Source organism: Notechis scutatus, chromosome 7 (assembly GCF_049901735.1).
Source record: "Notechis scutatus isolate UNSWTSFEM ecotype Mainland chromosome 7, rNotScu1.2, whole genome shotgun sequence".
Lineage (NCBI taxonomy): Eukaryota > Metazoa > Chordata > Lepidosauria > Squamata > Elapidae > Notechis > Notechis scutatus.
The window spans coordinates 18539594-18555150 of record NC_142015.1 but is presented as its reverse complement, the minus strand read 5'-3'; the positions used below and the strand labels follow the sequence as shown (position 1 = coordinate 18555150).

At 39.1% G+C, this 15557-nt stretch overlaps 1 protein-coding gene across 3 annotated transcripts in view; it reads left to right on the top strand.

Annotated features, from left to right (window-relative positions):
• Nucleotides 1-14341, top strand: part of ETS1 (ETS proto-oncogene 1, transcription factor) — a 130470-nt gene extending 116129 nt beyond the window's left edge. For all 3 annotated transcript variants that reach the window (XM_087970077.1, XM_087970076.1, XM_026681212.2), the window contains 2 exons: nucleotides 4599-4717; nucleotides 5990-14341. In XM_087970077.1, coding sequence (XP_087826203.1) covers nucleotides 4599-4717; nucleotides 5990-6205 — 335 coding nt within the window. In that variant the 3' untranslated portion in view covers nucleotides 6206-14341. The remainder of the gene's footprint in view (nucleotides 1-4598; nucleotides 4718-5989) is intronic.
• The last annotated feature ends 1216 nt before the right edge of the window (nucleotides 14342-15557 follow it).

Genomic DNA, 15557 nt, shown 5'->3' with positions numbered 1-15557 from the left:
CTCCATTCGTTAGTTTCTGACTATGTAGTTTTCCTCCCCATGTTACTTCCCTCTTCTTAATTGTTAAGTTATACAGCATAGTTTCCATCTAAGCCATGGAAGAGAATGAAAAGCCAGATACTATTGTGCCACCTCAATGTCTGTGAATTTCTAACCATTCTTTCTTTTGATCTACCTCTGTAAATTTAATAAACAAAATTCTCAGTACTCCAGCTCAGGAAAGCTAGGAATATTTCCACTAGGAAGATATATAATTTTTGGGCAGCAGCTTGACCAAACATCAGTAACACGGCAGAAGGAAACTGAAATTGAAAAAGGCATGATTGAATTGACCTTAAATACAATTGTGTTGAGTGTCTGAACAGGGACACCGAACAGTGTAGAAAAATAATGAAGGGGTGCAACACATCTGACAACCTAGAGAGGAAACCACTGTTGTATAAAAGAGAGAGTTCTAAATGTCAGATCTACTCTAAGTGTTGCTGAAAGACTATTTAAAGAAGAGGTGAGCAACTTGCACTTCCCTTCTAAAGCCTGGATTGGACCCGACAGCCTGCCAAAAGTTTTTTTTTTTAAGGGCCAAGTGGGGAAACTCATTCAAGATATGGGAGCACCTGTACTTCATTAGGCTGCAATTCAAATCAGACCAAGACCAGCTTTGAAGAGAGTTATCGATCTCTGTGTTAAGATGAGACTCTGGAAAGAGTGCAGAGAAGAGCAACCAGGATGATGAGGGGACTGGAGGCTAAAACATACGATGAACGGTTGCAGGAAATGGGCATGGCTAGTCTAGTGAAAAGAAAGACCAAGGGAGACATGATAGCAGCCTTCCAATATTTGAGGGGCTGCCACAGAGAGGAGGAGGAAGGGGTCAAGCTATTTTCCAAGGCACCCGAAGGCCAGACAAGGAATAATGGATGGAAACTGATCAAGGAGAGATTCAACCTGGAAATAAGGAGAAATTTTCTGACAGTGAGAACAAACAACCAATGGAACAGAAGCTGCCTTTGGAAGTTGTGGGAGCTTCATAACTGGAAGATTTCAAGAAGAGACTGGACTACCATTTGTCAGAAATGGTGTAGGATCTCCTTCTTGGATGGATTGGACTAGATGACCTACAAGATCCCTTCCAACTCTGCTAATCTGTAAAAGATAGTTTTTCAATAGAGGCAGCTATGATTCACATAAGTGGCTAAAAGCAGGTTCCTGTGCCTGCATATTAGAGGAGACCAGAAAAGATACATGTCAACACATTTTTATTTATTTACTAAATTTATAGACCGTCCATCTCCTCTCACTCATGGAGCTTTTTTTCAGCCAATAATGAACTTTCTGGTTTTTAGAACGTTCATACTACTCACATAACATCAATATTTTCACCACAAGAACCAAAGAAGATAGGGAGAGGAAATGGTGCTGGTCAAAGGTTCAGTTAAAAGAATAATTGTTATTTATTTATTTATTTATTTAAAACAGGCTGCCCAACTCCAAACAATTCTGGGAAGCTTTCTGTATAGAAAATTATAAGAATGACTGAAAAAGAAATGGATCATAAATATCCCGAAGGCAAGCTCCCTTTTACCAACAACTAACCAAATTGTGTGTATTTATTTATTTAATTTACAACTCATAGCTAACACAGCCATCCATTTTATAGAATGTGACTTTGGGCTGCATACAATAATATCCATACACTCATACCTACAACTGGATTTGTGTTTTGTATTAAGTCATTTCTTGGTTTTGATTTAGCATGAACTCCACCGCTGTGATTCGTAAAGCATGATTTAGTGTGCTGTGTAAATGCAAACCATTGTGACTTCTTTAGCAAACTGTTTGTTAGCCTGTTGTGTAAACCCCTGCTTATTTAGGATGGAGTCAGTACAGTGGTGAGATTCAAAAAAAAATTACTACCAGTTCTGTGGGCATAGCTTGGTGGGCGTGGCTTGGTAGACATGGCAGGGGAAGAATACTGTAAAATCTCAATTCCAACCCCACTCCTGAGGGAAGGTTACTGCAAAATCCCATTCCCTCCCCACCCCACTAACCTGCTTTCCAGCTCTGTTCTCCTGTGCAGGACAACCAAAGAAGACCCAGCCAATTAGATGGGACTTAGGAGGCAGAGAATAGATGGGGGTGGGGCCAGTCAGAATTACTCAACGAACTACTCAAAATTTCCACTACCGGTTCTCCAGAACTGGTCAGAACCTGCTGAATGCCACCTCTGTGTATCTTTGCTAGCATCACCCAAAATGGCACTGAAGAAGAAAGTTCAAGGTTTTGTTCCTTCAAAATTGAAGGTGAAGAAGATGAAAAAAAAAAAAAGTAAGTCTAAAAATCGAATTGTATCTCCTGCCAGACTTTCTCTTGCTTGGAGCTTAATCTAACTTTTTCCAGGAAAAAAGGGAACTATTAAAAAAAGCACTGAGTGATTTAATAGGGAGATTAGTCTCTCTCCACCCATGTTCCAATGATTCCCCCTGTTCCATCCACCCACAACAACAGGGCTGCCTCTCCTTATATTAATAGCCACCAACTGGCTCCAAATTTGTTTGGTTTTTTTTTTTTACCCCACACCGGTTAACTCAGTGAAATTGTGCAGTTTGTTCCTGCATCAACACGCCTTGGAAGGAGGCCAGTAATTTTCATACCTGCCTCCTTTTTTTTTATCACTTCTTGGTAAACACAGCCAGGAACAAAAAGTCAAGGTCAGGAGAAGCAGCAGGCAAGACGCGGAGGCAGGAGCCTGATGGAGGTCAGGTTGTGGTCACTGCATCTTTTGGCAGGTGGGAGGGAAAGGCTGCCCCTCCCTTGGCAAACAATGCCAAAACCCTGTCTAGGTAACTAAGATGTAAGCTCTAAACTGGCATACAAACATCCTGTTGATTTTCCTATTCAGCGGCTGCCATTCCAGCAGGATCCAACTCCTTAGTTGAGGCACAAGCTTGGAAGACATCCTGTGAACCTACTAGGAATGTGCAGCATGGCGGTATTATCGCACGCATTGTGACAGCTCTCGTGAACCCATTGCAGCTGAGCTAAAATAAGTGAGCTGTTAGCTGTGAGACAAGTTAGGAGAAGGGGACATGTTAGAATTTGGACTTTTTATGAGAGATGGGGACCGTCTCCTCAACAGCCAGAATAGGTTCTGCTATTGATGTTTGTTTGATTGAGTGATTCAACTTGTATAGCCACTCATCCAGTGGTGGGATTCAATTTTTTTTTTTACTACCGATTCTGTGGGTGTAGCTTGGTGGGCATGGCATGACTTGGTGGATGTGGCTTGGTGGGCGTGGCAAGGGAAGGATATTGCAAAATCACCATTCCCTCCCCGCTCCACTAACCTGCTTTCCAGCTCCGTTCTCCTGTGCAGGGCAACCAAAGAAGACCCAGCCAATCAGCTGAGGCTTGGGAGGCAGAGAATAGATGGGGTTGGTGGGGCCAGTCAGAAGTGGCATTTGCTGGTTCTCCAAACTACTCAAAATTTCTGCTACTGGTTCTCCAGAACTGGTCAGAACCTACTGATGCCACCTCTGCACTCATCTTAAATCCATGACTGTGGGTGGAGAACAATCATCAAAACAATTAAAACAGGACACACAAAGAAACAGCAGTCAAGATTACAAGTATTGTAATCTGTCAGTTTCATTGTATCTAGAAAGCTGGGCTTTTCATACAATTGGGCTCCCAGATCTGGTCACATAGCCAGGTCTTTAAGACCTTCTGAAAGACCAGCAGAATCTGGGTCATCCTTATCTCAGGAGGGAGGGACAAGCATTATGGCCTGGTCCTTGCCAGCTGACATTCCTTGATTGATAGGAACCAGATGCCCATCGGGCTGGACCAGATTAGACCGGTAGAAAGGACTGGAAGAAGATGGTCCTTCAGATAACCTGGTCCCCAGGCATGAAGGCATCTTGCAAGGTGGGCCTTGTTTGGAGAAAAGCAGGTCTCCAAGGAACTTCAGAGAACCTCTTCACTTGGATATCTGATGACACAAGGAACCCTTTTTGAAGAGAAGCATAGCCATCTTGAACCACGGTGGTGCAGTGGTTAGAATGCAGTACTGCAGAGCTCACTGCTCATTCCAGGAGTTCGATCCTGAGTGGTTCCAGGTTGACTCAGTTTTCCATCCTTCCAAAGTCGGTAAAATGAGGACTCAGATTGTTGGGGGGCAATATGCTGACTTTGTAAACCACTTAGAGAGGGCTGTAAAGCACTGTGAAGCAGTGTATAAGTCTAAGTGCTATCGCTATTGCTATCCTGTCTTTCAGGCTTCTAATGAAGACATAACTTTACCAAGGCCTTTCTTGTGTGAATGTTTTTTTTTCCTTTCTGCCTACCAGTTTGAATACTAACTCTTTCTAATTTATCGCAGTGTTATTCTTGGATTTTAATAATAACTTTTTGCCTTTACTTCACCAGTTTGATTTCAGGGAAGGAGAGTAAAATACATGCTAAATAAATAAACAGTGAAACAGCTCTAACCTGAATGTGGTTTCCTCATTTCTAATTTGTTCCTGGGGACAACATTTCATTTATGGGTTTTATTTCTAGGATACTTATTTGTTTTTCTCCCTGTTCCTCTGTCATCTTAGGTAGTGGACCTATTCAGTTATGGCAATTCTTGCTGGAACTTCTGACAGACAAATCCTGCCAGTCATTCATTAGCTGGACAGGTGATGGCTGGGAATTTAAACTTTCTGATCCTGATGAGGTAAGGATGGGTTTAATTTGGATTGTACACATGAAAGCCCTAAGTCAAATTCACATATAGCAATCGTTTTGCCAGTAGTTATAAATACATTTATAACATTTACATCATACAGTGGTACCTCGGTACTCAGCGTAATTGGTTCTGGTGGGTAATAAAAAGGAAGAGTATCAAACAAACCATGTGATTTACCACATGATCCTTTGTTTCAGCCAGGAAAAACTTTTTCCTGTTCTTTTTCCTACATCAGTGGCCTTTCCAGCATGGCTGACTTCCTATCCGTCCTCTGTGGCTATCCTCCTCCTTTTGTAGCGACCTTCCCAGCATGTCTAGTTTCCTGTCTGTTTCCCACACCTTTCCTCCTCTTCCTATAGCAACATGTTGAGTATTAAACAAAGTCCAAGTACTGGGACAACATTTTCATGTCCAAATGTATTGGATACCAAATTTGAGAGATTTGAAACAATCAAGTACTGAGATACCACTGTAATTTCTTTCTTCCATAATCTATCATTTCTAATCATCAAACCCATAAATCACAAATGCATTTTGCCCCCTTTTTCAGCAAAAAGCCCATACAGGGTTTCCAGTATTTAATAAATGCAGTATTTTAATAAATGCAATAAATGCAACTTTCTCTATGCAAACAAGTTAATTTTGCCACCTCTACTGGTTCCATCTTCACCAATCCTTCCTCCATTATGGGTATATCAGAGTTTTACCATTTTTATGCTAATAGTCTCATCACAGGGATCATATATAAAAATAATCACCCGTGGCTCTTTTCTAGTTATCCATTAATCCCAATAAGCAAATTCCTGCTTTGAACTAACTCTTAGCCTTTGAAATTTATTATATCAGTGTATGTATTTGAACCCAAAATGTCCTGCCGTGTGTACAAGTCTGCCAAGCCTATTAAAATGGCACTTTGTGTCACCCACATTTCCAAAATAAACTTGAAATACTGTTACATTCTGGATAATTTTTTCTGTTCTTCTTAATTTTTATTAAGGAATTTCCATAGGAGATGACCAGGCTGAGCCCGAGGGAGGGGTGAAATGCAACATCAATCATGAATCCCTTCATGCCCAAAAGAAAAATTTAACTCCAATCTACTTTGAATTCATTTTTATTCTTAACTTCTGCTCATTTCCATTGATCGCTAGTAGTTCAGATTCCTATAGAGAGCTTAAACATGCAATAATTTTAATACTCCTGATTTCCATAGCACTTGACAATTTCATGAACTAAATTTTATGGGTTCCCATTCTCCAGGTGGCAAGGAGATGGGGCAAGAGGAAAAACAAGCCAAAAATGAACTATGAGAAGCTGAGCCGCGGATTGCGTTACTACTATGACAAGAACATCATCCACAAGACTGCAGGAAAACGCTACGTGTATCGTTTCGTATGCGATCTGCAAAGTTTGTTGGGTTACACTCCAGAAGAGCTCCATGCCATGTTGGATGTGAAGCCAGATGCTGATGAGTGAATGGATCCATTTTTACCAAAATCGAACAATCTGCAGAACATAAGGACTTTTATTTCTTTCTTAACCCCCCAACCATTATTTTCCTTAAGAAAAAGAAAAAAGAAAAGAAAGAAAAAAAGCGTAATTTTTCATTGGCTGTACTTAAGAAGGGCTAGGATTTTTTAAGCTTTTGAATGAAACTGTGACATAGGTTGGCTGGGAGGAGGAAGAACCAAGTTTCCAAGTCACATCTTCTTGGAGTTGTATTTGCAGCTGGGATTTTAGAAGTCAGGAAATGTGACGTTTTGTTACATCTACTTAATGAATTCATATTATGCCCCTTTCTTCCCGGTTTTAAAAACTGACGATCGGTGTGTTTGTAAGACAATGCTGTCTTTAACTGATGGAGAGCAGTCTTAAGTGGCAAACCGTCCTGTTTTAGAAGGAAAATATATCTGAATAATCAAGTACTGTGATCTCAGATAATTTTTTGCATTTCATAAGACAGGTCTCTGTTCTTCTGTTTGTCAGGGTGGGTGGGGGGGAAACCAAAAAACCCACCTCTTTTTTTTTTTTTTGTTTAAAGAAAATGTTTAAAAGAATTTGTATTTTATTAAATTTTGTGCCAGTATTTTTTAAAATAGTCTTAAGCTCTAAAATGGTTTCAGTATTGCAAAAAAAAAAAAAAAAGATCATGTGTTTGTTTGTTTTGCCAGCTGCGGATTTTTATCGCCATTGAGAGAAAACGAAATACGTCTACATAGAACTTCACTAGAAATGAGCAGATGGAATAGACCAGTAGAAAACCAAGATACAAGTGTAGGCTAAGAATGGGGAACTCTAGATTAATGGATGTTTTGCTTGAATGCTAGACTTCCTGCACTTTATTCTCTTATGTCAATACATCTGTGCCTCTGCTTGTGCATTTTCAATTGTGTCAGTTTCATACTGAGATTTTATTTAGATTTTTGTCTGCATGTTATGAGTACATGCTTATCTAGGATACTTTAGAGAACAGTCTTATCTCACTGATCAGATAGCATCTTTTCAGACTAACAGATTTTATTCGAAGGTTTATGCTTTTCGTTGTGTCCATCTATTCTAGAAGGATGCTACCCACTCTGTCTGATTTTTGCCTACCATAAACTAACATTGCTCTCTTTCTTCAACTATTCCATTGTTTGAAAAGTAGGGTGGTTGATTCTCTTGTGGGGACAATTCAAGTGTCCATCTGTTACGGCTTGTTTCTGCTTCTTTTCACAGGTTATCAGTTGCTATGAATGTTTCATTAGTGCCTTGCAATAGGACCAAATCACTGAATTGGTTTTCGGATTGAGCTGGAAAACCCCATTCAGCTTGATGTTCTGAATCAAGCTGAATCACTGAATTGGATCAGATTTAGCATTAGAATCAGATTGGAGTCAATCATATTCTGTAACAATCTGCAACGGAGTATTTTATAAGAAAAGATTCAGTAATCTCTGGGTAGTCAGAAGCTCTTTTGAGATAATATAAGCGCATCAAAATATATGGGCTTCTCATCAATATGTCTACACTCTTAAGGATGAGCATTAAGAGTAGGCATGGAAGAAGTTAGGGGGTCTTATCTAATTTGGCAGATACTTTTGTTTTCATCGAATGGATTTAAAATAAATCGGGGCCACCGAGCAAGTTATAATATAGATGCTAATTTTCTTCATGCTATGTTGTCCAAAAATAAACACGCTTGGTGTTTTGACTCTACAGTTCCATCATCCTGATTTGGATACAAGGAAAGAATGCCAAAGCTGATTGTTATCCCCTCAAATACCTGAGTCCTAAATATCTACTATCTCAAAAAAGAAAAACAACCCATATTTTAAAACACATCTTTAAAATATTTGAAAAGACACGATTAATAGATGACCTTTTCCTGCTAGCTTTTGCTGTTTGTTTGTTTCAAAATATCTTTCAAGAGGAGGGCAGGTTGAAGTTCAATGGATTAATCTTTTTTTTCTTTCTTCACTGTGTATTAGAATATATTTTATGGTGGAAGGGGTGTAGAATATTAAGATATTCTATGAATTTGTATACCCTCTTTCTGCCCTGCCTTGAATCATCTGCTGATTAAAAAAATATAACTCTATTTGTAAAGCAATTGAACAGACTTTACGAAGACTGAAATCAAGGGGAAAGAACCTTATTTTTCCAGAGGTCTGGACCCTAAGTCTTCCCTTCCCTGAATACAGCCATGCCTACATTTGTAAATGTGCTTTGTGAGACCAATGGTTTGTCAGCCTCATGACTTTTAGGTTAGTATTTAATCATTTGTGTTGTACACCGATGAAATATAATGCATGAAATACTCTTCAAAGAACAAACATGGAGAGCCAGCATTTGCAAAGCGGAGAACAGTAATATGATCTTCACTCCCTCCCACCCACCCCCGCAAAAAAACCCCAAACTGTAATAGCAATGACTCATTTCAGTCATGCAAAGTTGAAAGTGGGACAACTTTGAGTTGCTAGAAATGTCAGCAGAATTTGACAAAGAGCAGGTCTGAGACCCTGCTATGTAACCTGTAGGGTAAGGGTGCAAAAAGTAGGAAGGAACAATGTTGTCACCCTAGTTAAGAAAAACAAACAAATTCACTATATTTTAGGAGGACCCATTCCTCTAATTTAATTGTCCTTGATAGACCAGATTTGATCTGTTTTTGAAAGGCATTGCTACCTGATACAATAAAAAGGTAGTCTGTTTTGAGTTTAATTCGCGTCTCAAGCGAGTTCATGAACAAATTCATGTCATTTATCTTGGCAACAATATGAAAGTGGTTTGCTTTTTTCCCCAGGATATATATGCTTGTGTGGGTGTTTTCAGCTTTTCAGACCAGCTTACAGCTCTGGCTGTTCCAGAAGTTCTCCCATCAAAGTACTGGATGGATCTGACTCTATTTAGCTTTTTCATAATCAGTCAAGAGCAGTTAGATCCCTTTCAGATAAAGCTTTGTAGCAGTGAAGCACAACCTGGGTGCCTAGTATCACAGTTTGTCCCCTAAACCTTGAGCTTTGCTGGCTGAGGAATTCTGGGAGTTGAAGTCCACAAGTCTTAAATTTGCCAATGTTGGAGACCGCTGCCTTAGAGCATTTCCAAAGTTGTGACTAAAAATTTTTTTATGTTTAATATGACAGAAAGGGTTGAACAAAATGTGACAGAAAGGGTCAAACAAAAGAGCCATTGTCTGAAAAGTATTTAATTTAATTTTAATTAAAATTCCACATGAAATCAATTTTAGTTTTTCTACTGATCCTATCTGATTCTTGATGCTGGTACTATCGTCTTCTTAGAACGGGCTCTTTGCACACAATTTAACAGAATAACAGAGTTGGAAGGGAACTTGGAGGTCTTCTAGTCCCTCCCCCTGCTTAAGCAGGAAACCGTATGCCATTTCAGACAAATGGTTGTCCAATCTCTTCTTCAAAACTTCTGATGTTGAAGCATCCACAACTTCTGGAGGCAAGTTGTTTCACTGATTAATTGTCCTCACTGTTAGGAAGTTTCTCCTTAGTTCCAGGGTTGCTTCTGTCCTTGATCAGTTTCCATCCATTGCTTCTTGTCCTGCTTTCAGGTGCTTTGGAGAATAGCTTAGAGAATAGATTTTTATGGTAAGTATAGAACAAAATATAGAATAGAGTTGGAAAGGATCTTCTAGTCCAGCCCCCTGTTCAAACAGGAGACACTATACCATTTTACACAAGTGGCTGTCCAGCTTCATCTTAAAGGTCTCCAATGATGAAGCACCCACAACTTCTGAAGTAGTCCCACAGGTTAATTGTCCTTCACTGTTAGAAGTTTCTCCTTAATTCCAGGTTGCATCTCTCCTTGATTAGTTTCCATCCATTGCTTCTTGTTCTTCCTTCAGGTGTTTTGGAGAATAGACTCTCTTTTGGGGGGAAGCCCTTTCTAACTTGCCACAAACGACAAGTGTGTCCTTCAGTCTGAAACAGGTTGTGAATCTCTGAACTATAGAATGGGGAAGTGAAACCTGTAGTCAAGCTACACTTCCAACTTCATCCCAAGGAGCCACGTTCCTTAGTCATGCTGACAGTTGTAATTCAATCCATGTGGAGGGTCGCAGATTTTCTATCGCAGATAAATGCTTTCTGGTACAGGTAGTCCTTGACTTATAACCATTCATTTAGCAACCGTTTGAAGTTACAAGAGCACTGAAAATGTGGCCCATGACTGATCCTCTTACTTATGACCATTGCAGCATCCACATGGTCATGATTAAACTTCAAGCACTTGACTATTTACAATAGTTAAAGCATCCCAGTGTCATGTGATCAACATTGGCAACTTTCCCAGCTGGCTTCCAAGAAGCAGAGTCAATGGGGAAAGCTGGATTTGCTTCATGGCTATGTGTTTCAATTAACAACTGGAGTGATTTACTTAATAATCATTGCAAAAATTTCCTCACATTGGATGCAGCTCACTTAACATTGCCTTGCATTGATCCCAGTTATGGTTGTAAGTCTAGGACTACCTAGACATTGCTTCTTTTGGCAAATGCTTTGAGTCCTTGCAAAAAATTCTAGCAGCTGGAAGAGGCTTCTGGACTTATGTTACTGAGGTGTAGGAACCTCTTCTACCTGCCAAAAGGTTCAAAACAACCCAAAATACCTCCCCCCCCAAAAAAAGGATTACCTCCAAGCTTAGAGACATGTATGGCCTCCAGGACACAAAGAACCTTGCTCAAACAAAGCACAACTGGCCTGCACTACACAGGCTTACTTTCTGATATGATTTTATATTAAGCAGGCAATCATAAAGTGAGGCTGTTTGAAGCCATGAATGTACCATAAAGGCTTTTGCAGTCTTCAAGGACTGTCACTCATCAATGTTCCTGAATGTATTTTCACTCCCTCTCAAAGACTTACCAGTAGAGAGGACATGACGTGGAGTTAGGAAGATTAGAAGTGATAGACTTGCTTGCTTTTCTTGATCCTTTTTCGCTAAGGCTCGGTTCACTTTTATAGCATGGCATAAGGTCTATCTGGGCTGCCTCTTCTATTATGCCTCTAATTGCATGTTACAGAATTGCTAAAGGTATTGAGAATATTGTCAACTATCAATAGCTCTGCAAATGCTCGAAACAAATAAAAAACAAAAAAAACCAAAACCCTGATAATTCCACCATTCTCGGTCTTCTGGTATAGAATAGATTACTTCAAGTATCCAAAGTCTGTGTAGATAGCTAGGTTGTGAGCAGTGGATAACATCCATAAACTTAGTACTGGCTGAAAATTCTTGGTACGGTTTGAAGGAAGATAAGCTTGGAATTTCTTGGGAAGATATGGAAAGAAGATTTTGAGCCAGGAACACTGATAGTGGTTATTCTTGCAATGAAAGGAATGAAATCAGGACCAAGGGCTCAGTTGGATTTGATTCCAATGAAGTGAAAGGGGGAAATGAGTAGATAATGAGAAAGAAGGATTAGTGGATGTGGAAAAGAATGGTATTCCTAAAACCTGACATCTTTTATTTCCTTGTTGTCTTTTCTATGGTATTTGGGGGATTTAGCCCTAAACCAAGAGATAAAGTCTAGACTCTAAGATACTAGGGTGTATGTATAGAAAACAACTTGCATTGTAAGTGAAGTCACTATCACAGAGTTATCATTGTCACCCTCTGAAAATAGACAGTTAATATGAGACATCTGACTGTTTGGGGGTAATTCCATTGGTTTTTTTTTTGTTTTTTGTTTTTTTGAAATTAGATTTAAAACGGCAAATTCATTTGACATGCTATTCAAATGGCTGTAACCTTTGAATTATTCATTTAAAAAATCATGTAACGGAAGGCCAAGAGACACAGATATACTGAAATTTTAAGTTTCAGAATTCCATTAACTGTCCATGTTAGTTGCAGTTCCAGCAATTAAGGTTCCAGCTTCATACATGAATTCAATTGTTTTAGAAAATGTAACAACTAGAGTTGAATTGTTAAGTTTATTTCAGAGTTCTGAATGCATTGCGCAAAAAACTGGATACTCACAACAAATATCTTGAAGCAATATTAATGGCAGCAAAATATACAATGGTCAAGATTTTTTTCTGGGGATATGTTCCCATTTTTTTTCCAGTCAGGTATTTATAAGGAAAAATGAAACAAAAGTCTTAGTGATACTTCTTAGTATTCCTACAATATAATCCTTTGCTTGTTGATTCGGGAGCAAACCCTGGCGACTTCAAAGGAAATTTGGCCAGGGAAAATGTATATAATACTGAAGTTTTAGGACATTAATTCAGAGTAGCTTTCTCCAAGTTATGTCTTCCATTTGTGGAGAAATCTATAGGGGTTTAACATATTTGATCAGGAAGGCTGGTTTAGACCAACTGAAGATAGGACTATTTTTATACTGTTGGGTTTATACCTTTTTGGATTAAGCATCAGCAAGCAGAGCATCTCTATTCAAGTATATTTGGGGAAATCTTATGGTTTAGAATTGGTTGATTTTTAACCTTCTGATAGCCCTGCTTTATATTCTATCAAACTCTACACATTCATTAAAGATTAAAAAATAGACTTGTACCTTTTTATTTAATCGTTTGTCTAGTAACTGTGATGGAGAGGTTAACAGGAAAGTCAGTGGCTGTTAATTAGAGCTGAGTCATCATTCCTTAGTAGACGGCACAAAATATTCCAGAAAGTTGAGTATTTCCAGTTAAAAGGTCTCAAATGGCAGACTTGGAGATGGTATTTGTCCACTGAGATCTGCCTACATGGGTTGTCTTTTAGAAGCAGTAAGGATTTAGGTGGTCATTGGTATAATTTAGATTTGGGTAACTTCATATAGATAAAAAACAGCTCCAAGCCAATTTGGATTGTGTAGCTCACAAACAACTCCACTGTGTTACCTTGGTTTGCAAAGCTAGTTTTTCCATTGGCTTCTGGGCTTTATGGTTTGGAGCTATTGATTCTTCAAGCATCCATTTTGAACGGCCTTTCCTCAACTCTTGGTTCATGTTGCTTGGTCTACTTAGTGTTGACTGGAAGAAATTTTGCACCTACAACTTTCTGGCGATCTTCCCAACATTTTGAATCTGATTCAAAATCTGATTCAATCTGTCCAGTGTTCACAGCAGATATATTCTCAGGGATCTTGAAAGGGCAATGCATTACAGCCCTGGTGGTATTCTTCCCTTATCAGTGTTTGTACCTAACTTTCTGCCATCTACCTTTCAATTGCAGTGACAGGCAGGCAGTATCATTTCTTTTGAAAGTGTGTGTTCTCCTTGCACTAGCAGAAATACTTTACTCAGCTCTGTGAACTAGATAAGGAAGGAAGGTGTCGAGTTAATGGTTATTGACAATTGAAAGCTCTTGTCAAAAGGGGTTCAGGCCTCATTTACACATTACATGTTTGGCTTACTTTTAAAACAACAACAACAACAACAAACAAGGGTGTCTGCTTCACCAGAGAATGTGTGAAACAGTTGTACAAAAAGCCAATTCAGCATAGATTACAGTTAACTGCAGAACTGACAGCTGATTTTTTTCAGTTATGTTTCTGATGGGGTCTCTATAGATGGAATGAACTAGTGTTGCCATTCCAAAGATGTCTAAGGTAAATGATGCTTGATGTATGCATATCTATTATGACAGAAATATCTCCAGGAATTAACTGCCTCAGTGAACGTTTTTTTAAAAAAACAAAAATATTGTGTTCCTTTTTTTGTCTCTGTTTTATATCTGTTTTTTTTTTAAGCTGATAAGTTTAGGAAAAGAAGAAAAGATTGTTATATTATGCTCTTCAACTATTTTCCAACTTGTATTTTCATATAATTTATATTTTATAGAAGTGAAAAAAATGCCTTAAAAGCAAAATGTTTTTGTTTTTTGTTTTGTTTATAAAGGAGAAAAAGCAGGTGCTTTTTAGGAGGAAAAAAAAAAAGAAATGAAAGAAAACCAAACTCAGCTGAGGTAGCTTAGAGATGTAGCGTTATCTGTGTTTTTAAGAAATTCAAAATCGCAACCTCTCCCACACTGAAGACTTAACAGGGAGTGGAAGAGATTTTGTTTTGATTGCTGATGCTGGCACATCATTCTGGAGAGTTTTTATATACTGTAGCCTTATTTCTGATTGTATTCAAAATTAAAATATTGCAAAGACATGCCTTGTTTACTTTTGCCTATTTATGCATTTATTTATGTCCTGCCTTTATTATTTTCACACATAACTCAAGGCAGCGAACTTATCCAACACACTATCCTTCTATTTTCCCCACAACAATAACCCTGTGAGATGAATTGGGCTGAGAGAGAGTGACTAACCCAAAGTCATTCCATTTTATTCCTAAAGCGGGATTAGAACTAGAACTCTCAGTCTCCTGGTGATTGGCCATCCAGCTGTTTTTCATGCCTAAGGCAGGACTAGAACTCATACTTTTCCGATGATTGGCCCAAAATCACACAGTCCGCTTTCATGCCTGTGGCGGGACTAAAACTCACTGTCTCATGGTTTCTAACTTAGTGCCTTAACCACTAGACCAAATTGGCTCTCTAAGTTTGATTGGAAACCAAAATATAGTGGTCAGGGAGGGGATGGTAGCTCATGATAAACACCTGCTCTGCATCCCAAATTTACTTTCAATCATCTCCAGGGAGGAGTAGCTTCTGTCTGAAACTCTGCAGAGGTCTCCCAATCAATGGTGGGTCTAACTGTTAAATGGACCAAAAAGTTAGCAGCTTTTGGGGCTTCAATATACCTATTTAAAACTCTTTCCAGACATTCTGAGAATAAATTATAATGAAAGGGGGTAGAAGCAGAGGTGGTATTCAGCAGGTCCAGACCAGTTCTGGAGAACCTTAGCGGAAATTTTGAGTAGTTCGGAGAACCGGCAAATACCACCTCTGACTGACCCGCCCCCTTCTATTCTCTGCCTCCTGAGTCCCAGCTGATTGGCTGGGTCTTCTTTGGTTTCCCTGCACAGGAGAACGGAGCAGGAAAGCAGGTTAGTGGGGTGGGGAAGGAATGGGATTTTGCAGCAGCCTTCCCCTGCCAGGCCCACCAAGCCACGCTATGATCACAGAACTGATAGTAAAAAAATTTGAATTGCACCACTGGGTAGAAGTAGAATTGAAACATGTTGTCATGCAAAATATATACTAATTTTTAGGTCTTTAGATTGGAGTCTTTTTTTCCAGCCCACAACAGAAACTTTGGATTAAAATGTTGGCTTCCTGTTTCAAAAGCCTCTATTCTCTCATGGAATGGAAATATAGTTTAGTTAGGTTGGCCCTCTAGGAATTATGCAGAAGGTTCATATCCAGGAAAGCTAAGGAAAAATTCCTTACCTTGATCTGGACAAAACTGAACTAGTAAATCCAT